Here is a 24,397-nt window from a genome sequence, read left to right on the forward strand (position 1 = left end):
TGGTTGGCTTTTGTTTTGATATGTCCTGTGAGAGGCAGAAGAATTCCCAGGCAGTATGGAGATGTATGGAAAAACAAAGATTCCTGTTTGTTTTCTGTGTGCATTCAGGAGGATGCTTTATGGATGATGTATTGTTTTTGGATTGGTGTTTTTGGTGTTGTGGTTTTTTTTGGTTTTTCCCCCTGTACCATGTACTAAGGCTTTCTGGTGCAAGGGCATGTTAATGATACGTCTTAGCCCAAAAACGTATTTCAGAGCACATCCAGAGGAATATAAAATTGGTGAGCTAATCAAGCTGAATAAAAGTTAATAAACATCACTGGTGAAAGGATTAGGTTGAATTCGCCAAGAAATTGTCCTGGTTTAATGAATCAAATTACTTTAAGGATCTATTAAAATCTATCGATATAATTTTAAAAATAATTTTTTTTTGTATGGAGAAGGAGACTGATAGTTACAGGGTAAGTTTAAAAACTAGCAAGGTAGAAGAGCTGAGGCTGTACTTGCATGAGGAGCTGAGCTGGCCAAACAGCTGACTGGCTCTGGAGAGGTCTCACCGCCCTGCCCTCCTGCCTTGCTGCCATCCACACCGCCCTGTCCCTGCCTTGGAGGTTGCTCTGATAACCAGGAGACCCTTCCCTTGGCAGCTGCAGTTCCTGACACGTTCCTCTTTGTCCGGGCAGCTTTTTGTCAAGTGGAGGATGGCACCGCCACAGGGATGGCAGCAGGGCTGCGGGGACTGACTACACCCACTGCTGCAGGAGGGAGTAGGGATTAAAGCTGTGGGAAACATAGGTTTTCATCTATTTTCCCCAAAGGAAAAAAAGAACAAATAGGGAAAAAAAAGAGGTTTGAATCAAACCAGTCAGTAATTTCTTCCAAAGCTTGAGTTGGAGAGATCTCATACAAAGAAACGGGGAGTAACAGCTTTGACTTCTAGGTTTTGTCAGAGTCATTTTCCATGTTGCCATATATGTTGTTTGTTCTACCATGCTGCTGTAGGATTTCAGTAAATAGTTCATTTTGGTTAAGGTCTAGACTGCAGTTCAGGCAAGACTGGTTGCTTTTGGGGAGAGAAAGAAAATTCTGTTTCTCTCTTGTACTACTGGTCCATTGTTTGAGAATTCTTATGCTCATAGCCAAATGAGATGCAAAGCTAATTTCAGTTAAAAGAATTTGTGTGTTCAACTATATGTACATGTACAAATGGTGAACATAAAGCACTGAATTATTGCTCAAAAATTGTCCTTAAAAAGAGGAGTGAAATTATACAGCTTGCAAAGTTAACTTTTATTTTCATTGCCTTTTACAAATTTCAGAAAATCTTACTATTAGCTGGAGCTGGATTTCTATTCTAGAAAGGTCTTGGGTTCTTGCTGCTCCAGTATTAAGTTGTGTGTATATTTTCTCAGTCTGTAAAAGCGTGTCTGTGTCAATACAGTATTTAGGTCTATTTTATGAAAATTAAAACCAAATTTTTCTTAGCAGTAGCTGACATCAATCGTGCTCTGCCCCCCTTTAATACTAAACAATGTTCCAAAAGGAAAATTTATTAGATCACCTATTTAGATTCTCTGACATCATTCTGTCATGGCAATGAAGTGATTTACATGAAAAAATATATTACCTCTGCTTTTAGACAAAATGAGATTATGATGATTAATGGAGAAACTGGAAATGGCTGGCCTTTTTAAAGCGAAACATGTCCTGTGCTTAGTTTTCCTCCTTATTTTCTTCACCTATTGTAAAATGGTTTTGGTTTTGAGTAAATTAAAATGTAGAAATTATGTCTCATAACTGAAGTAAGCTATAAAAGCAAGGTATCCATGGTAACATCACTACAGAACTGGAACTGGAGACAAAAGGGAGAAAGCAATTAGCTTGAAGCACAGAGTCTGAACTGTCGTGATGGTAGGGGACCTAGATCACGTATTCCATGTGCAGGCGTAGTCACGGAGGGAGCTAGATGTTCGGTTTGGGGAAGAGCAGGCTAAAGACTGATCACCATCCCTCCTGGTCAGCATCTCTGAGATACAGTTGCCTTTGGGCGGAGAACTTAGCGTACAGAATGGTCACACGAATGGCGAAATTGTATTTTAACAAGAAAGCAAAGAACAAATCATCTTTTCTGATACATGCCTTAAAATGACACATGAAACGTTTCCTTTAGCTTCTTACAGAGCTGTCTTTTTCCTTAGATGTCATCTAAATAACAAGTAATACACAAAGGCCTAAACTAAGATGAGAAGATGATGCTGAATAAGCACTCTGGAATATTTCCTTTCCATATGCTAACTGAAGTAAAACCCAAAGGCCATTAAGGCAAAAGCTGTTTGACTACGGAAATACTTAAATTTCAGAAAAATGTAAATAGTGGCATTTTTTTCCAGAGGGCTGATGGAACAAATTCAACCTGATAAAAAGGAGGCAAAGGTTGAGGTGAACACTGCTGGCAATTTAATCTGCATGGAAACTTTGCATCAGTCACAGGATGTAATGTTTGGGAATCAATAGAGAATAATTTCTGTGTGACAGCTCCAGCACGCTGTGCTGCGGGACCCCAGGTTGTGACTGGATGGACGCTTCATCGCGGGCTGCGATGAATGCTGGGGCGCTGAGTGCTCTTCGCTTGCCTCAGTGGAGCTTTGCTGCACAGAAGGTCAGTGTGTTGAAACGTGGAAAATGAATTACCAGGGGAAAATGAAAACTTGGATGAATTTACAGTCATGGCTTGTCCTTAGTGACATTGACTGGACAACTGTCTTTGAGGGCACGCTTGGCAATGGAAGATGACTTGCTCTTGGATTCTGTGCCTGCAAATGCATTTGCAAGTAAAAGCAAAAGGGTATTTAAAGTAGAAATTAAAAATACACTTACACAAGTCATACTAACATTTTTGGGAAGACAGCGGTATCGCAAGCAGCATTTTAACTCTGTTATTTTTGTTCAGATAATTAATCTAGGTCTTGCATTAGGCATACGTTGTATTTAGCATTCTACTGCAGTTCTCTATATGCAATCTTGAAATTTCAGCACTCTCCTTCATTGATTTCTGCTAGCAGTACAGACTCTTGAGAGCTCTTCAAGATAGAACCATCTTTCCTGAATTACACAGTTGTTTATCAGGAGCCATGTACCGTTGTTCCCCTATTCTTTGTTTAAATGGCTTGGCTTCTCCTCTGATACAGGTTATTGATGTTCAGTTCCCTGCTGTGTGTCATTTGTTCATCTGGCTATTTGTTTTCTAACGTGAATGATTTCCTTGGAGGAACAGCTAGATAAGAGCGGAAGGAGGTTTAACACATCAGTAGGCAGTGCAGATGCAAAAGGGTATTTTGTTCTCTGGAGTACCTCTGCTTCGGTCTCCATTTGCTGTCATCAACAGCAATTGTTTGTGACAGTGTACATTTGTAGTGTTGGTTTTGGTTTGTTTTTTTTTTTTTTTTTAATAAACTAGAGTGAAATCTGTATTGAGCTAAATCATCACTTGGATGTAATTTCCACCTTGTCTTCCCTGTTCTGTGATATGGCTCAGGTGGTCTCTATTAGCCCCTTCATGTTGCTCAGGTTTAAAGCCTCCCAAGGAGCTGTAGGACAGCAGGTGCGTCGGTGTCTGTGTGACCTGCCTGCACACTCTGCTGCCTTTAGTGACCATGAGGCAGCTGGGAGATGTGTTGAATTGAATCTGGAAGAATTATTTTCTTCCCTGGTTTGGGGCTCTGTAATGCTCTGGGACTTATCCAGAATCCCACATGCTATGGCAAAATTCAGCCAGCCAGATGGTCGCGTGATTTCTCTTGTGACTGCTGCTGAGCTGGAGGCCAGCCCCTGCGAATTTCGTGTACCACACCAAGTTTCACTGGTTGAAACTGCCTCAAAACCCAGTGGAAATTTGCACAGTGATAACTTGGTAGTTGAGAGGATGGGTCCTGTTGGCAGGCGTATCATTTCCTTTCTGGCACTCCTGCTGTTGGCTATTAGTTTTTCTTCTGCCATGTCACCTCCATTTCCTCTTGAATCAGTGCCACGGTACGTTGCCAGCAAACATTTGCAAGGTTTTCAGAACAGCCTGAACTGTAGCTGTAGCCAGGATGGAGGCTGGGACTCGCATCCTGCAGGACAACAAACCCCAGCGTGAGGCTGCTGGTGCTTGGCTAGGCTGGTTGCACATACGTGATGGTACCGGCCTTGTTGCAGCCCCAGCTAACCACGCTGGTACCGGCCTTGTTGCAGCCCCAGCTAACCACGCTGGTACCCCTCGTGCAGCGTTCAAGAGCCGCTGTCATAGTCGAGGCTTGGAATTGCGCTCCGCCGGGATTCAGTAAAGGCTTCTGTACAGCTGTGTGGCATCCAACTCATTGCCACCTTCTCACAAGCTGCTTAAAATCATTGTAGAAATAAGCTTCTTATCCTCACCAGAGGTTTCAAACAAAGGAATTTTGACTGAGAAAGTCCTGGAAGTTTGCACGGATGTGGTTATTGCTAATTTAGGTGCAGGCAAAGGTTTTCGGTGACTGAAAAGTTACAGTTTGAAGGTGAGAGAACAAGACTTCTGAAGACATCCAAACCATTGTTTAGGAGTAGGTTGCAGGACACTTTCTGTTGGTATTCTTTTTCTGAATCATATACTTGTTTAAATATCTGAAAGAAAATACAAAAGATGGAGAAAGAAAAACAAAACAAAACATTTTGCTTTTCCCATTTGCTCTTCTGATAAATGAGAAAATGCTTAATGAAGCAACAGAGGCAGTCTTTAATGATGGCAAATTGAATTTTTTTTTAGTAAGAGATTTTAGTTTGCTTTAGTTTTCTGATTGGGGAGGGTGCTTTTTTAAAAGATGTGTTCATATGTTTGCTATCGGGGGACTGGGATGTGGTTGCTTTCTACCCATAGAGCTTCATGCAAGGAGTTTATGGACTACGGAAGGCTTTGTGCACATCTGGATGTGGGTCGGTAGGTGAGGCACAGAACAATGAACTGAGGTGCAGGACAAGTAAATTGAAAAATAAATGGAGTAGGTGGTTAAACTGCAAGTATGGAGCACAACCGTGGCAACAGGAAAGTGCCTGCAGGTTTTTAAATGCAGTGAGACAGGATATGTTTGAGAAGCAAGTTCCTCATGGAAAATCATGCCTGACTCATTGCTCTAGCAACCGTAGTGGATCAACCTGCTTGTTATTTTTGCAAATATACATTCGTATTTGGTTTAAGTATAATTTTGGGCATTACTCTCAAGGTTTAGCAACTTCTGTTGTGTGCAAGTCTCACCACAGTCACCTCATTTCTAAATGCCTTTGAGGGGACAATAACATGGCTTTTCTTACTCGCAGGAGATTTTCTTGGGGCTCTGCTTGCGCTGGTTCCCACAATTAACTCGGCTATCTTCCCATCAGCAGCAGGGCTCCGACTGGCAAAGAACCCGCTTCTTTCCTTTCTGGACTTTCAACCAAACAACCCTAAATACAAAATTTTGCTATATCTGAACTACAGAAATGTTACCAGTGCTAGCATTAGTATTATCTAGACATTTGAGGATGATATTGTATTATTAAATGATACAGATATCATAGGCACTCTTAATGTAAAGGATAAGTAGCATTAATACAGCTGGAGGACTAAGTGGACCAGGTTATCACTTTTCAAGAGCCAAAAAATGTCTTCCGAGGCAAGAATCACAGAAGAGAAGAGATTGTAGCCTGCAGGGGTGACCAGTCACAATATGCAGAACTCTCTCAGTCAAGATGGAGCACTGTGGGTTTGGATTTGTTTTCTCTGAGCCTTTACTAAAAATAGAGGCAGTGGCGAGATGATTTTAGAGCTCTGCGATAGTAAGTCACGATAGATAGGGTAGATACTGTATTTTCTGCATTCATGTTCTAGGAGAATAAAACAACAGCAACAACGAAATCTCTGGAGAATGAAATGTTTTTACCTGTGATTCGTTTTAGTAATTGTGGAACTTAGTTTTACCCCCATTTAGCTTACCGTATTTCAGAAAGCTTATATTCCAATATAAATGTCTGCACATTCCACCTGATGTTGTCACTATCTATGGAAAAGGAGAGGGAAAATAAAGCTCAGAAAACTGTTTTTCAAAGACAAATAACTGCCAGACCTGATGCATTTATACATATATATATATGTGTGTGTGTGTGTGTGTATATATGGGTAAAAAAAAAAAAACAAAACCACAACCCACACATTGAGAACGTATGTCTGAAATAGCTTCTGTACCTTCTACTTGTTCCTTGTGGGAAGCTAAATGAAAATCTGTCTCTCCTTTCTATTGAAAATTGCTTCCAATTTCTGTTTTCTAACTACAGAGTTGACAGTTCAGGGAGGCGAGGCCACGGGAGGGTGACTGGCTTCTGGAGAAAGAAACGCGGAAACCAGAACTGAACCCTTCTAAACCACGCTAATGCGAAGGCAGCATGGAGGTAAAGAATGACGACGGTGTGCCTGAGAGAAACTCCAGCTGAAAACCTAAGCCTAGATAATTCTCCTCATAGGGATGAGCGTAACATAGTATAGTCCCAGCCTAAATGTAGGTCAGCTGGATTTCTGTTCAGATATTTATGGGTAAACAAGGTAAATTAATAATATGGTTGGTTGCTTATCAGGGTGTTTGCCTCAGGATGTAAAACAGAACAGTTGTGTTTATGCAACACCAGAAGCATTTCTGGGGAAGACAAGCTCTCCTAATAAACACCCTATCATCTATAGAACGGCATAGGTGCATGGAAGAAAGATTGTTTTGTCATAATCTTTTCTTAACAATGATGTGATTCCTGCCAGAATGCCCTGTTTGAGACAGTGAGCACAGATTAAAGCCATCGTCAGTAGTGTAGTACACATTTCCTGTATTATATGGCAGCTTGCCTTTTTTTTTTTCTTTTGAGTAAAGAATTCAAGCTCTACTGCTGAACAGCTCCTCCTCCAACCACGGTACGGGTGAGACACCCACACTGAAGCTCCCTAGAAGCTTCACTGAGTAGTGCAGCGCCTTACCTGGGCTGGCATGGCTTTACCTGCTGCAAGGGACTCTCCTCGACAGGCTAGCGGATGTGCACTGTCTCGACCATGGGAGTTGTGTCAAAGCTTTAGAGAAGAAAACCGGTGACAAAAACCCACCCGACACCACCAAACAGGCTGCTCTAGACCCAGTCAATGTATAGTCACACGTCCTTTATGCTGCTAGTACCTAAACATCTAACATGTAATTACTGGCATGAAACTTGGAAGTTGCTTCCAAGGTTCTTATATTTCTAATTCCATTGGTTTTCCCCAAATTGTCATCTTTGGGTTTTTTTCCTGTATAGCAGTGGTAGGATTACAGAGGAACATGAATCCATACATTTATGCACATCTTTTACTCAAAGGAAACGTGATGGCTAGAAACTGTGATATGGCTACACAGGTTTCCATTCAGTTTGATAAAATGCTAAACGAGGAGGGAACTGGTTAACAAAATAGTTAGTTGTCTACGTACTTCATAGGATTTACTGTGATGTTACGGCACAGTCATATAGCTGCCTTGTGTGTTATACCTAAAAAACTGAAAACAGGTATTTTGTATCTGTTGCCAAGTTCACATTTTACTTACTAGATTGTTAGGCAGTTGCAAGTGATTAAGGCTGGAATCCCTGCATTAATTTGGTACAATACCATTGTAGCTCAGGTTAGGGCAAAAAGAGGATAATTGGTACGTGGATACAAATTAAGAGTTTAATATCCCATGCAGCTGTTTACATCTGCTTAATTAAGCAGCAGCAACTTCACATTAGCATTGCTATGATACCATAAATACACACTAGAGAAAAAGGTACAATCGTGTATACAGACCCTCGTAATGTCAAATTGATGCAAGTTAGGTACTTTTTATTTCGGTGTTACTTTTAATGGTAGAAAGCCAATGTTCATGTTTAAGGAGGATCTTCAGGTCTGATACCTCTGGCTTTGGTACAAGTGCCAGGATTTTATAAAAAGAGGACGCTCCTGTAGGCAGGCAGTTGAAGCACTAAATAATGAGCTTGAATGGAAACCACCACCTTAAACAGAGGTGGAAGTCAGCGGGTAATTGTGCTTTTGGAGCCTTTACAAGAGTAGCACAGTCGTTTTGTACAGCAAACACCCATCTAGAACAGCGCAGGGCTGTGTGTTTGAACACTGGTGAAGTTCCACCCTTTGGGCGATCTGGCAGAAACTCTTTGTTTCATGTATTTACCAGCAGCTCTGGCATGGAGCTCCTTGTTTTGCTTTTTGATTAAGGATCCCCTGAAGTAATGCAGATGTGCCTAAGGTACGCACAATGGGGACAGGCCTTGGATTCACACAACGTTATCGACAGAACAGAAAAATTGTACTTTGGTCACAACTATCACAGTCTGTTAACCATCAGCATCAGAACACAACCTCAGTTGGTGCCATTTTTAATGATTAGAAATAATACATTGTAAAACAAAAAGTGAAAAAATTCCAGCGTGATACTTATAAACAAAGAACAAATAGAAAACAAAAAAGCTTCAGTTTTGCCTGATTCATAGTATTTATAATACAACAGATCATTAGTCTGAGGTAATACCAGTAATAACTTTTTAGTCCTTCAAGGACCGCTCAAAAATTCTGAACAGTGATAGTAACGCACGTCATGTTAAAAGCGAGACTTGAGTATTGAATCAAGCAAATCCCTTACCCCTTTTAGTTAGGGATATGGGGTTGCAAGCATAAAATTGGAAATAAGTCTGTACAGTCGGAACTACAGAACGTTGGAGTCCTGCGTGGCACGTCATTAGCTCCCGTCAGTACTTCGGAGTACAGCTGGTTATGTAAAAATCAGACATTTCGACAGAGAAAAGACTTGGTTCCAGAACAGCCCTTAAGAAATTTAGACTACTGTTAGCTTGCATAAAATAGCCAAACAAAAGATGAATTCAGAAGTCCAAATTTTGGCATGAGGTAAAACCATGTGCATTTATTTCATCTGCATTTTAGAATTAGTAAGCATAAAATTAAATATGTTGACTGTAATGAATTCAGTCATACAAGTGCAAGTCTTCAGCTAGAACGTATTTTATGGCAGTTTATTTAAAAAATGTACCAGTAAATCATAAAAGAGGGATCATGTCCATTTAACGTTTATTGAAGTATACAGGAGGTTTTCTTTAGAATCAAATATGAGCATGAATGTATGGCCAAACATAAAATCTATCAAATTCAGTGAAAATTTTCTGACTTTAAATAGTAGCTGTAAGAATGACCAATATATATTCTTTGTTACAACCGCCCTCACTCTACAAGTAAAAAAAAATAATAAACATTCAGTAAACATTCTTTCCTAAGGTAGTTTCCCTTATATATCAGTGATTTATCCATTTCTTGTATACATAACTTTTTAAACATACCAATCAGTGGTTCTCACAATTGAAAAATAAAAGCACAAAAAAGTTTACACTCTTGTACAGGTAAATAAAAGATCATCTTGAATTAAACTGTATATCCTTAAGGGCATAGTATAGTTTCAATTTCATTACCTATTACATAATTAGCTTCTTACATACAAATATTGACATATTTGGCTTGTGCTTCAAAGCCTTTGTGTCTAGAAAGTCCAGGTCAATGCCACTCATAACTTGAAGTCAGCGGGGATATCTTTACTGCTGCTGGGTTTGACCGGTTCGTGCAACAGAGCCTCGTCTGCACTTGGTGTGGCACCGCATTTTTCTGTGGAGTCCTCAGCGTCTGGGTCCAGGCCTTCAGGACAGGGGAGTTTGAGAAGTTCTTCCCGCAACTGAGCTGTGTGACGCTGAACAGACAACAAGAGGTCAGCGTGGAAGACCGTAGGGAACACAGTACTTTTCACAACGTTAGACAACGTAAGGCAGAAAGAAGGAGCAAGCAGAAAAGGTTGAAATGACTGTTTCAATGACTGGATAAACTTGTCCCCTGTATTGAGGGAGCGGTACTTTCCTTGTAGTGATAGAACAATTAGCAAGTGCTGCTAGGGAGAAATTAAAGGTGGTAAACAGAACTGGAGCAAACAAGTGCATCGATAAAAATGCTCCGCTGTTTGTCTTGCAGCTGAGTCACATCTGTGTTCTGTGATCACAGCAGAAACGGGCTTGGAGGAGGTAGGTCAGCGAGTCAAAACATAACTTGATAAAGAGTTGGTGATGAGGTCTGTAACAGAGACCGCTACACCGAGATTTGTGTACTGGTCATAGCAACTAACAGTAACCTCAGTTTGAAGAGCAGTCACATTGAACGACTGCAAGTCCATCAACAGAAAAAAAGAAGACTTAAAAAAATTTTTTTTTTCGCTCCTCAGGGGAAGAAAAAAAAAAAATAATACAGGTCTGCTGGCTGTGTGGACACAAAATACACAAATAACAGTACTTGGCTAGGAAGGAAGAAAATATTTACAATGGTTGTAAGTGTTGATAAAAGTTAACACAGGGTAAAACTAATTGTAGCGGACCACAGTTTAATAACTGTGCTTGTCTATTTGCAAAGCTGCTTTTCCGGCAAGGAAGTGGGTGTAGTACAACGTTACCATAACGCCCCCCCGAGAGAGAACCAGATACACTCTCTGTGTCTGTCTTACAGAGGTATTCGTAGGAAAACAGGCAGGACAGGCGCCAAAGGAAAATCTAACTTGTAGAAAAAAACACTGAGAAAGTGGAGCGCACCCACCCTTTAGCTCTTGACAGCTGGGAAACTCAGGTTTGTTTACATGTTTTACAGTTGCTGGGATTTTCTATATTGTTACTATAAAACTCAACTGCTGAGCAATTTCAGTGCCATTTGTCATCTTTGGATTAAAGAACAGAAAGTTACAAAAGCAATTCTCACCTTCAGAGCTGCTGCATGATGGGACATAGTCCTGCCTACCCGTTTGTCACTGCTGTACTGCTGTATGTCTGCTATCCACTCCTCACACTGAGCCATGATCTCCACTCTTTTCAAGTAAAAATGTTTGTGGATGACCTGCGAGAAAACATTCCGAATAAAGAACAGCATTCAGTGTTTTCTAAGAACCTTATATTTCAACAATACAAAATTTGCAAGACCCCTATGAGTCTAACTGGATATTTAAAAAAAAAAAAAAAATATTCAGTGGGAGGGTAATTCAGCATTGAACCAGGCTGCAGATACGTTTGGGAATTTCTGTCCTTGAAGGGTTTCCAAGATGCAACTGGAAAAAGCTCTGAGGAACCTGGTCTGAATTCAGCTGATCCCGTTTTGAGGAGGTGGTTGGCCTGGACGCCTCGTCCAGTCGGTATGAAGCTGCGATTTGTGTGCAGCCTGCCATTTCAGCATTCACTCGCGTTGTCTGGGTGAAGGGTAAATGAGCGCCAGAAATACACTCTCCCACCAGGGAAAACAAAAAGTGATAGCAGAACGTTAGACACGTTCTTCAGTTCAAAGATGACTTTACTATGCAGGCGCTACCTATGGACGTTTACATTTGCAGAGGGGCAGGGTTACACGGATAAGATGTGAGGGCTTTTATTGTTGCTTTCACAGTCCGGAAGAATAAGCACTACGTCCTCCCCGTCACTGACCACTTGCTGCCTGAACAGAAAACGGATGAGCAGAAACACCATCAACAGTAGGAGCAGAGGAACGTGACGTGTTTCGGCACAGAGGAGAAGGATCGTACCGGCTGCTACAGAAGAGGTGCAACCACCACAGTGCCATGGCCTGGGCAGAGCCGCACCTCTGGGGACGCTGGAATTCCCAGGCAATAGCGCTTGAGCCACCCACAGTTTGGGTGGGAACCAGTATTTGATCGCATTGTAATTTTGGTATTTCTGTACGGAGTTGAGTTCAAAAAAATCCAACCCAACCAATCAACCTTCAGACAAAGTTGTGAAACTCTACTTAAGTGTTGGCTTTGTCTTAAACAGTTCGCTAAAACTCTGCCTGGTGAGAGAAACAATAAAATCAAAGTTTTATTGAGCACAGTGCGTTCTTGGCAATATTGCAACATAATTGACAAAACCATCTTTCCCTCTAGAGGTTAGAGAATACAGCTATCTGTCTAAAGAAAAACTGCATATTGAAAGCATAATTGACTTCAGTTCTGGATGCGTTCCTTATATCCATAATGGAGCTTGGAAGAACTCCCAAAGACTGGCAGCTTAGCTCCCCTGAGCCTACCTGTCACTTAAGACCCTGAAGGGAAGACAGCCCATATTTGCGAAGACGAAAGGTCTTCGTTGCTGAAGGATGTACACCCTCTCTTAGACCTCAGCTTTCAGGATGCCTTTGCATTTACGTTACTGAATGACCATCATTGTTAAGGTTCCCAACACAACCCTACAAAAATCCCTACAGGTCTTAACAACGAGCTGGTCTCTCAGAGAAGTGCTCAGATAATCTACACAAGAGATGCACTTCCATCTGGATGGGGCCACAGACAGAATCGAGCGTCCTGCCAAAATGCAGCTATTGCATCGGAGAAAAATGTAACGCTTTCCAGTGCATGATTTCCATTTTTGATATCTAAAGAAAGATACATGCCCCTTCACATAGGATAGGGAATATTTACTCGGAGAAGTAGAAAGGGAGTTCTCATGTTGCACAAGTTGGTAAGGCACTGGGTACGACCCCAAGCTTAAACTGGTGTGGTTGTGGCTTTAACACAAAAGCAAGCTATCTCCGCCTCAGACTTCTTACAGAAGCAGACTATCATGGCTTCGCATTTCTCCGAATCTTGAGCTCATACTGTGCTAAAGACCTCAACCCAGAAACTGTATTTTGGGAAATGGGGAAAACTGCAGTTACCTAAACCAGGACAAACCAATTTGGGTGCAAAGCTTTTAAGCACTGGCCAGGTCTCTTCCTTGCAGCAAAACTCTTGCCTGTTCACAGGTGACAGCAGGGAGTTTCCAGTGTTGAAGGTACCTCTGCAAGGTGGTACTTTGATGCTACTTTTCATTTACGTCTGGGGGGGGCCGCTCAGCTTAACTCAGCCCTAGCAACACAGCACATTTAGAAAGCTAACAGTTGTATTGTTTTCAACATCTGCCTTTTGGTAACGATGTGCTGTGCCTAAGTTGTCTGTTCTCAGGGAATGGCTGGTTTTCCATGGAGACATCACCATTTGGATGATTTTTTTGAAGAAAAGTGCAATAACAGCAAACTGGGATTCATTTCCCAAATACTGTGATATTGCATAGCCTTCATTTCTGTGTATGTGAACAGAAAGATGGGGCATTATTGTCAGGGAGCCCCCCGCCTTCTGGTATCTTCAATTAATTTAAACTCGCTGTAATTTGAAAACTTTTTTTGCAAAAGTGAAATTGTTACATTTAGCTAGAAAAAAAAGGACCTATCAGCAGAGCTTATTTGATTATGTGTCACGATATTACCATTATCAGGGTCTTCAACTTCCTGAGTAAAACATTTAAGAGGTAATTTAGAACAACAACCATGTTTTACTTCATTAATTGAAGACACCAGACTACACTGCACATCCTTTTCCACCTGCGTGTGGATAAAATATTTAACTCCTGCCATGCAGGTGAAGTGTTTAGGGCTTCTTATTCCACAAGACACAGTGATTTTAATGGATAAAGGTTTTTGCATTCCAAAGAATGTTTTTAGGCAAGGAGGGGATGGGAGACTACCCTCTCACTCAGGTGCCACACTTAGCAATGCGCATAACCCTAAAATAACGATGCTTTTTCAGCATTTTAGTATGCAGACAACTGAAAGCATAGATGATGCCACAAGATGGTTCCACGCCTCAATGTAGAACAGGCAACAGTTTTAGTAGTTCAGACTAAAATGTGTTCTTCTCTAAGTATTTGCTGGTAGTACCGTGAGATGGCTCATGTTGGACCACCCGTTTTGCATTAATATTCATACAGATTCTCTTACTTAGTGCATCTTCAACTCTTTTTTTTCCTTGAATCCTTTGCCATGTACGTTCAAGTCCCTGTGATCTACTTGACCTGCTTTGAGAAAGGAGTTGGACTAGAGACACCGAGAGAAATCCCTAACAACTAAATTACTCTATGAGGCTCTGGGTGAGTTAGTCTAGTGTCAGCAATGTAAACAAACTTGATTTCTTTCAAATAAGTTGTTTAAGACAGTGTGAATGCGTGAAGGTTATTATTACTTTTATCAGCACCAAGACAGTGGTTTTCAAAAGCACAGATTTCTAGTTTAGCCTAGGTGCTTTGCGGATCCTTCCGTGTATAACATTCAGGCTGGTATTTGTTTTAATGTATTTTTCCAACATGCATTGTTGTGGTGTATCCAGAGTGCTTCCTAATACTTCCTTCAAATTCCTGTTTCTTGGGAAAATACTTCCTGTTAGCTGTGCTGACTAACACCACCGAGTGCCCGTTTGTAGGGCCGGGCGACAGCTTTCACATGAAATGTGAGCGGCACCACCCGGCACTCAGAATGAGCCAAGCCGCATGAACCACGTTTTATCAAACTGCGCACCAAGCCTCCTTACAGGTCAGTCCCAACTTGTGCACATTCCCCTTTACCGGAGAAGAACACGTGAAGTCAGGTGCATCCTTATTCACTTCCGTCTCTGGAGTCAGTTGCCCCAGGGAATAAAGAGGAGGCTAAAAGGGACATCTCCTGCATGACGTTTCCAAATATTTGCATTATGCTTAACACGCGAACAAGATAAATAAATCAGCAAGGTACTTCCCGTGTTTCACAAAACCTACCTCCTTAAAACATGGCGATGGGTTTCTGATTTGTTCAAGCATTGCCCACTTGACTGTTGCCTGTCGTATATTTCCATCATATTCTCTGGAGCTCTGGGTACCGCTCGGAGTACCTCGTGATCGTTCGTAACCTGGCTCGTTAAAATACGGTTCTGCTACCAGAATTAGGGATTGCACAGACACTAACACCTGTTAAGAGAAGAAATGAAATATTAAAATTGTGCCACCCACTTGCTTTTACAAAGATAAAGTGTTTTGCTTGCCTTACCCGCAAAACCACTTCTGTGGCAAAGTACTGACGTTTATAATACAGGCTCCCTGCGAGTAGGGAACATCCATGCTTTCAAACCAAAACCGTTACTACACGTAAAAACCAAAGTCCTATGACTGCGTCCTACGACTGAGAAAATGTCAAAAATATAAATATACGTAAAAGAAAATGTTTAAAGGAAGAGATGTCCGATTGCACCCTTTTGTGAAAGAAAGTGTATTTATTTGTCAGGATCTCAGTCAACAACAATTCCTGAATGTTTCCTGTGGCTGAGCTTACTAATTCGTCTAATTCTGAATGAGATGGAGAAGGAACAAGGGAGGTGAAATGCAAACATTGAGGTTCATCTGGGTATACGCACTTTCCCATTTTTTTCTTTCAAATGCATTCAATTGATTTAGGTATGGTTTTGGCCCTTTAGTTTCAGATTTTACATATAAACAGCGTGTCATATGCCAATAAAACAAAACCTCGGTACTTCTCTTGAGATAGGAAAAAAATGTCTTCGGTACTGTATCAACCAAGCACCAACTATTCAGTGATAAGGAAATGACAGTTTTCCCCCTTTCAATTTTATTATCAGGTACATGTGGGAACAGATGCTTACATACATACAAGGCATCTAAGTATATACCCTAATATTCCTAATATAAACCAAAGAATTAAATAGATCTATAAGGCACTTGGGAATCCAAATGTACGTGTACTGCATATTCATGATTTGACGGCTTACTGATTTGTCCAGTATTAGAATGTTTGTCCCTGTCGACTTGTTGTTGTACTTAATCAAAACTATGTTACATGCAAAAATGCCGTTATACTTAGGTGCGAGGCATCCGCTGCATCACATTAAACGTGTCAGGGCAGCTGTTTCTGGAACTGACTCTCCTCCCCACCTAGACAGAATTTAAAGCTTGGCGCCATCCCCTAATTTAGCAGCCCCGTTTGTGAATTTGGATATGGAAGACAACAGTCCTTTTTCTTGGCACGTCGAACGTACATGAGGTAGATAACCGTGTCAACGACAACTGAAGACTCCGTTTCTTTTGCAGGGCAGTGCCCCAGCAACGAGGTAGTTGCGCTCTGTACTCAAGGTTGGCATTCTCTCGGAGTTTCTCTTGTAGCAATGCCAGCACAAAAGCGTTGCAGCCTTCCACGCTCTCCGTGACGCGTGCCCACTCCACAGACACAATGCCAAACCGGTAACTCGTCTCAAAGCAACAGCCCCAGCATCAGTGGAACGACCCTGGTTAATCTCAGTCTCACCGTCACCTCACAAAGACACCCTCACTCCTGTCGGTGCCGTGACACTTTCTGCTTGTAGTTGTGGAGTTGGTGTGCTCTAACTACAGCACAGAAGGGGAATCTCGGGCAGCAAAGTCTCTACCCTGACGGACAGGGCACCTGGCTGTGCAGTGCGAGATGGGAGCTCGCATCCCCCCTTGCATTTCCCTCGAAGGAAAATTAAACAAGTTTTTCTGTTGCTTGGGCAGCTGCCCCAGCTAGCTGCTGTGACGTGGTATCGCGTGCACCATCGCATCGTCTCCTGTGCTGCCATGCATTCAACTAGAAGGAGCCATGGCTGTTTTGTGTTACACTTAAAAATTAAAATATGGATAAATGCACTGAAATATACAGAATGTGCCTCACAAATCAGCTTCCAGCAAGAAAATGGCCACTTACGACACTAAAAAAGGCAGAATATTAATGCAAATGTGCTAAGCCAAGGTAGAGTACTTCAGGGACCTACAGTGTTTTGGTGATCTGTGGCCTTTACGTGTGTCTGAAGTAGCTGGGTTTTGGTTTTTTTCATATATTTCAGATAGAGATATATTTTTAAATAGCTATACTAGAGAGATAATGACACTACGCAGCATTGCACTTTCTTGGCCTTGATAACCAGTTGTTACTTTGAATTATAATTGTAATGAATGAAAAACTCTGAAGTCATCTTCCAGTTTCATTCGGGCTACAAAAGTTAATTTCTGAAGTATTTTGGGTGGTCTGACGACTGTTTAATCTTTGAGCCAGAAAACACATGTAGTGCTTAATTCTTCCCAAGCAATTTATCTAGTCCTACAGCTGTTTCCCAGTTCATAGCTATAATAGGTTTTTCTCCCAGTATGGGGGGGGCACTTTTTCCAACATTTTTCTTACTATTTTCAAAATGAAACCCTAAAAACACTCTTACATTTGAAACTTAAACGCAGCATGAGATTTCTAACAATCAAATCTAACATTTTAATCTAAGGACTTTAGTGAAAACAAGACTTCCTATACTTGCACCTTTTTACGCTGATTTTATAGTTATAGTTCAAAATTTCAGCTCATCTCTTGATGAAGAAGTCGTATCTTGGGAGAGATACACTACGTAAGGAACCACAACTTGGATCTCCAAATCGTAATTGAAGGGAGAGAACACATTAATATCTCCCAGGATGGAAATTCCACAGTCTTTCTTGGACACCTGTCCCAGTGCTTGATCACCCTCAGAGTGAAAAAGTTTTTCTTAATATTTAATCAAAATTTCCCGTGTCCCATCTTGTGCCAGCTGGTACTTGTCCTAGTGCTCCGCACCTGTAAGAGGTGCCTGGCTCCACCTGCTCTGTACCTCCGCCGCTGCGGTGTTGCAGACAGCAGTAGGATCTCGTCGCCATAGCTCCAGCCACTTTTCCACCCACTGACAACACCCATCGTCGCCAAAAGGCACTAAGGGAGGCCGCACCAGAGGACTTGCTGCCGTCACAGTAACCTCCACCCACCCCTCTCCCTTTGTGCAAAGCCAGTCCCCTCACTGTAAAAGGCAAGCAGGTTAGGCCCTGCTCGACGCCAGTTCTGGCCGTTCTCAATCCCCTTCTTGTCTTTCAAGTACTTGAAAAGAGCTTCCAGGGTGATTTACTCCATAATCTTCCCAGGGACCACGAGGTGTTGCTGACCAGCTGGCACCTCCCCAGATCCTCCTTCTTGCCCGTCTTGAAGCTGGGGGTGAGAGTGGCCTGGAAGCTCCCTTGGTTGTTCTGACCTTTCAAGGATGAGAGGCAGCGGCTTTGCCGTGATAGTGGCTGGCTCTCCCTCAGCACCCCTGGGTGCAGGAGATTTGGTTCCATGAACACGTGGGTCCAGTCAGCTTGAATACCGTTTCCTCTACTGCGGGTAATGCCTCCCTCTCACAGACCTTCCTAGTCAGGGCTCAGGGACACGGGAAGGCAAACCTAAAGAGTGAGGCAGAGATCACCTCTGCTTTTCCTACGTCCTGGTCAGCGGGCTCTCTGCCCCACTGAGCAGCAGGAAAGCCTAGGGAAAATGTGTTCTTTTGCTCAGTAGCCCTTCTTGTTCTTCTTCATATCCCTTGCCATTTTCAACACCAGCTCAGCTTTGGTTTTCCCAATTTCTCTCCTGAATGCTTGGCCAATGTCTTTTTATTTCTCACCATTTATTTCTTACCCCTCCCCTCCTTCCACCTTCTGTTTACTGAAACAGAAACTGTACAGTCTTTTAGGATTTGGAACAGAAAGTGTACCTTGTGCTATGTAATAATTACTCCAGGGAAGGAATAAAATCAGAAAGCGCCATAGGAAATAAGGCATTGCAAGCTTTACTTTTATTTAAGGTGTCTGCTTATTACTGCATTTCTATGACATAAAGCTGAAAATTGTAAGGACTGTATGTCCTAATAAATTCCAGACTAATTTAACACTAATTGTTATCGAACACAGTATACCTACACTTTAACTCCTTTCAGCTTTATTCCTCCATTCAGTTTACTTGCAGGCTTCGGAGGAGTAGCGTTACTGTTCGCACCGCTACACTTCACTGCCTCATCTCTCACGATGTGGAGTCTGCTTTGTGCTCACCATAAATAGCTTGTGATAGAGACTCCCAGGAGGTTATGCCATCTTCCAGTCTTTTGTTTTGTCTTTTTGGTTTTGAGTTTTTTATTTTTTTTTTATTTTAAATAAAATATTTGAAATCATCCAAGCCAAGTCCAGGCAGTGCAGGAAAGAGCTGCACAGAGGAACAGCCACTCTTTGAGACAAGACCAATGGAAATATGGGTTGGAAGGAGCAATTTGAAGATGTTGTCTGCTCTACAGTGTTTCTTTTTTACTATTCCAAGGACATTTTCTGGACTTTTGTCTTTTTTATGCTTATTTGAGGAAGAAAATTCTGGTTTAAAAGCACTAGAAAAAGAATCCTTAGGACTGACGGACCACTCACTACTCCTGAATGACATCTACTGAAGAGAAAGAAGAAATGCTCACCTGCAAAAAACTTGATGTTTGGGGATTCCATTTCTCTTCTGGCCTCCCATGCCATGTGTTAAGTATGCTTAAACACACCTGAAAAGGTGACATTATTAATACCACAGACAAATATTACAATAAAATTGTTCTGCTTGGGCAGAACAGAATGTTAACATTACATTTAATTTTTTTTTAAAAAAACTTTTATGTAATTGCATTCTAAAAGACAAATTTATTTCCTATGAAACTAATTTGAAATGAAAGCAGATAAAAATAATGTGGATGAGCAAGAACAGCATGTTAATAAACGAACAAGGCAAGGCAGATTAGGTTTTCCTTGAGGAAAACCCATGGATTCTAGTGGTTCCAAAAATAAATGAATCATGAATACTATCTGATTCTTGTCCTTGCTCTTTAAATACTGTTCTAACAGGTATTCTTGTGGTTTTTAAAGACAGTCATTCTGCTTAAGCACGTGAAAGGTGGTTTCTGTCACACAGACTATCAAGGAATTGAAGATACTCCTTAACTTTTATGACTGGTCTGGACTGAATTCAGGGAAGTCTAGGGAGTTCTTGAACCTTAGCATGAAATGGAACAATCAAAGATAGGGAACACAAAGATACAAAATAAACAGGAGAAATTCAGAGGCAAGTATTTGCCAAGACTTAATGCTAAGCAAAGAAAAAAGGAGATGAAGTCTCCAGCATGAATTACATTCTGCGTCCATGTTAAGAGAAAACCCCGTGTCTAGTACCGGAAAGGAACATCAAAGCTTGTGAAAACAGGGAGCATGGGGAACCTTGAATGACAGTGGAATAAGGGAAAAATGTTAACCTGTGGATTAAATGTTTACACAAAAAAAAAGCTGAAGGAGTGCCACAGTGCTACGGTCAAAACTACTTTGTGGGTCTGTGCTTCAGTGGAGACATACACGTAGCTATCTCTATAGCGCCGTAGAGAATTTAACGTGTGCAGATTTTTAATATAAATAGAAGTTACATCTCCCTGATATGCACTTGATTTTCTGTTGTCTTTTTGGAGCCTTTAGAATGAGCCACAACTTACCAAGGGGATGGGGGAGGGAAAGGGGAAAGCTTGTTTGGTTTAACTTCTAATATTATTTCCAAAAGCTTTACTAGTTTTTGAGAAAACTGTCATTAAGTCCCTTTTTTAGAATTAAATTTTCTTTTATAAAGGATACCGAGGTTAAGGAAAGTCTTTATCTTCCCCCAAGAAAAAGCACTTTTGCATGGATAAAGAGAGACAAGGCACTTGGCAAACACGTTCTGTTGCAGCTGATATGAAGCACGCTTTGTCTGTGGAAAGGATCCTGGGTATTGCAGCTAGCCAAAATAGATTTCTGCCTAGTTAATTTACCAAAGAAAGTGGAAAAGAACATTTTCCTAGGTCAAAATGAATTGCGTTTTGGTCCAATCCAGCTCATAAAGGCTTCAAAAAATCTCCAAGACTATTCAGAACAGAGATCATTCCCATTTGAAACGGCTAAATCACGCTTCATTTCAGTTTGAAGACCAGTTTTAACCAAACAGCCTCCTCCAGTATGTTAGGAGCAGCTGATCATTTGATTGCAAAAGGAAACAAGTTTCACCCGTTCCACCTCCTCGTTACATCTATACACAAGAACAAGGCCACCCCACCTTGCCGTCATTGTAGAGGTTTGGATTAAATCTCACGCTGTGGCCTCCAGTTGTTTCCAGATTCACAAGCGGAGGGGAATTCGGATAGTCTTGTGGAAAATAGACATCGAATTCAAAGCAGCCATTGGCGTAAGGGGTGTCTGCAGGGCCAGTAATGAGAACCTACCGTTGTAAAAAAAAGATGAGAGTTTTCAAAAAACCCCTTATATTTGTCACACAGTTGAGATTTTTATCAGTTATATGAAGCATTTTATTTCCACATGCTACTTATCAGAAAACACCGTTAGACATCATAATCGTATGCAGGCTGCGAGTCGGTTCATTTTGATACTCTGATTCAGTGAAGCCCTCTGTTAACGTTCATCTCTGCAGATTACAAACGGAAAGTAAAACAGAAGGACCTCAAACTCCACCCCCTCTTGGATGCTATAAATAGAATTTTTCTTCAAACTTCAGGTCCTGAGATATTCAGTGTACTTCCGCATACCTACTGCTTTTCACCGACTTAAATGGTTGTACGCAAAGATGCACCTTGTCCATAACAGTAACAAAATGAAACCTTTCCCTTCAGAACAGCTGTAGAAGAAGGGCCCGTGTTCTGTGAGGTCTCCTTGGCTAACAGAGCCCGCCGGGGGCGGATGGACTCTCCCTGTCCCCCGCCAAGTTTTGGAGAAGTCAGGATCAGACTCTACAATACTACTGCTTACGTAACGCTTTGGACAGCAATTAAAGCACACGTGAAACATTGCTGGTTTCTCTTAAGATTTAAGGCACCTTCTTAATCATTTATATGTCAAGCTGAAAGAGGGAAATAAAAATAACTTTGCTTCCTTACCTTCATAATGTCAAGCCGCTCCTCGTCACAACGTACAAAAACGCTGGATGAAGATGAGAGAGGCAGTGAGGTTGAAAGAGTCACAGCTTCTTGAGCAAGACGTCGGGCTCTGGCAGCACTGTTGGCGTCACTTGCGTTTTTTACCTGAGACATGTAGTGGTAATTTACTTTAAAAACCAATTTTCCATCATCATCTTCAGAAACCATTTCAAATGTATCTAGGAGAGAAGAAAATCTTAATGCATCAGGAAAGTTTTATTTGCATTATACTAATGCAAAAAAGACGTATTTTGTGAGTTAATACTGATCATAGAAAACAAAGCATTAACAGTTCTGGGTCGAATTAATTTCTGCAGCAAATTTACAAGCTTTCATACACAACTCATCGAATGTACACCATTTCTGACTTGGAAAGCTACCAGCTACTCCAGACCAGGAATATAACGATACTTATGAATACATAATAATGCTAATAAAGGAATTGGTGTGAAGCAGAGTGCCAGCAGTATTTACTTGTGTGGTGATTGCAATGTTATTAAAGAATCATAAAAAATTACCATGAGGCTAGTTTTCTTTAATCACTGACTACGCCAAAGCTGCAGCACGGCTGCCAGGGTGAAAAGCTTCCATTACAAACTTCCCTACCTCCTACTCACGGCACGCATTCCACAAACACTCGTGAGGAAAAACCCTTGCAAATACAACAGCGAAGAAACGTGATTGCAAATGCTATCATTGCAACTCAAAAAATACTCACACAACATGTTTTTGCAGTAATATTACAGCTCTTTTTGGATGAGATACTCTTTGTTCTTTACAAATTTATTTTTTTTTTAACATGTTCCCTTTATGGCCAAAATAAGCACCGATTCCCATCACATTTTGCAAATGCAACATATTGCACTCCGAGAAAGGACACAATGAGGTTCACTTCGGTTTCATTTTAAAAAACACATTTTGATCTGAATTCTATTCCATTTTAAAAGTAAAAGCTACATTAACAAACATATATATAGTCATATCTGAGCTTTAAAAAAATCTACTAACAATTCAATATAATTTGAGGACTGAAAGACTCACAAATCATTACTGGAATGAAAACATGAACACCATAATTGAATTCATCCGGTCCCTTGAATTAATCTAGTGTACGCTTAAAAGATTTCTTATTAGTTCAGAGAGTGCATTAGTTGGTAACATGAAAATACAGACTTAGATAATTTTCCGTATGTGAAAAGTCTCAGTGGTCACGTATGTAAAAAAGTTGGTAACTTTTAAAAATAATTAGGGATTCTGTCCAGCAGATTTCATATTTCTTCAGTATCTGCTTTCTATAAACACTGATTTTTACACGTCTCAACCTACCAAACTGGAGTTTTTTCATGACAGCCACATACTTTTCTTCAAGAGACCGTAAAACCGACAAAGGCTTGGGCTTCACAGCAGCCTTTTTGGAGTATTCAGCCATCTTCTTTTCTGTTATATAAAATGTGATGATTATTTGTAGTTAATCATGTAATTTTGAGACAAGTACAGCAAGAGTTTGGGGATTACTGAACTTGAAATGCCATTTTACGGTTCCACTGTTTGCAGAGAAGTCTCAAAACTGGGGATCAAAATCTGTCTTTCTCACTATGTATTTCATGATCTGAACAGCTCGAAGTAAATAAAGGTCAAAATGTCAGCTCAGAAATAACTCATGACTGCTTCTGCTATGAATATTTTTTTACTGTTTTTTCTACTTCTTTTTTTTTTTTTTTAAATTTAAAATAGGAAGCATGACGTACGCTTCTGTGGCTGGACATTCACACCTCTATAATCAGGAGCTGATTATACAGGCCTTTTTAAAATCTGCTCCCCTGGTTAAGCTACTTAATCTCTAGTTTTCTTTACTAGACAGTCTGATGGTCCTTTGAATGTCTGCAGGTTCAACCACGATACAGATTTCTGTTCCGCATTCATCTAGGAAAGAGCTAATCTAATTCCTAACACTTAGTTTTAACAGCAAAGGCTTTACTATTAAAGGTCATGTATGTTATCTTCTGTGAAGAATGAAAAAAAGCCAAAGGTGCTACCTAATTATGCTGAAAGTTGTGAGATGTACTCTAACTTACTTCAATTCTTCTGTTTCCTGATCGATAACATTTAAGACTACCACAAGGTTCCAACTGCCTTTGAAAGTGCAGTCAGTGGTTGGAGGCAGGAGGGAAGTATTGTTTTCTTGCTTTTAAGCTAATTTCTAAGTTATCTGTTAATGAATGTATTACAAATAAACACTATACAGTATTTATAAAAGTATTCCTATTTTACCTTGGTTTGCTTGGCGCAAACTGGTGGTAGCAGCATAAACTATCTCCGCAGTCTTTTGGATGTCTGGTACCAAAAGTGTAAGCCCCTCTGGTTCTTGATCTGAAGTATCTGGTTTTACTCCTGCTTTAGCTTTGTCTTTTTTGGACCTGTTTTGGGCAAAGAAATAGGACAGACCATGAAGGAGTATTTTTCAACCAGTCATACAGGACTCAGCAGATTTGTCAACAGGGAAAAATACCAAAGATTAAAGGATCAAGATGAAAACACGTCTTTTGAAATGGAACGTCTCTGTGTCTCTCCAGGTTAATGACTGAACGTAGCAATCAGCTGTGACAATCCTGAACATACAGTCTTGATTTGACAAACCGAAGTACATCTGATAC

The 24,397-nt window shown here is 40.9% G+C and overlaps 1 protein-coding gene across 1 annotated transcript in view; it reads right to left on the minus strand.

The window, feature by feature from the left end:
- Positions 1–8,950: 8,950 nt before the first annotated feature.
- The window catches only part of LOC104164775 (baculoviral IAP repeat-containing protein 6-like), a 51,811-nt gene continuing 36,364 nt past the window's right edge, over positions 8,951–24,397 (minus strand). Inside the window, exons 3-10 of the mRNA XM_009704219.1 lie at positions 24,015–24,160; positions 23,070–23,180; positions 21,705–21,922; positions 20,870–21,031; positions 19,227–19,304; positions 14,695–14,883; positions 10,850–10,984; positions 8,951–9,803 (exon numbers count right to left, since the gene is read on the minus strand). Of these exons, the coding sequence (XP_009702521.1) occupies positions 9,624–9,803; positions 10,850–10,984; positions 14,695–14,883; positions 19,227–19,304; positions 20,870–21,031; positions 21,705–21,922; positions 23,070–23,180; positions 24,015–24,160 (1,219 nt within the window). The 3' untranslated portion in view covers positions 8,951–9,623. The remainder of the gene's footprint in view (positions 9,804–10,849; positions 10,985–14,694; positions 14,884–19,226; positions 19,305–20,869; positions 21,032–21,704; positions 21,923–23,069; positions 23,181–24,014; positions 24,161–24,397) is intronic.

This window comes from Cariama cristata, unplaced genomic scaffold (assembly GCF_000690535.1).
Source record: "Cariama cristata isolate BGI_N322 unplaced genomic scaffold, ASM69053v1 scaffold2567, whole genome shotgun sequence".
Lineage (NCBI taxonomy): Eukaryota > Metazoa > Chordata > Aves > Cariamiformes > Cariamidae > Cariama > Cariama cristata.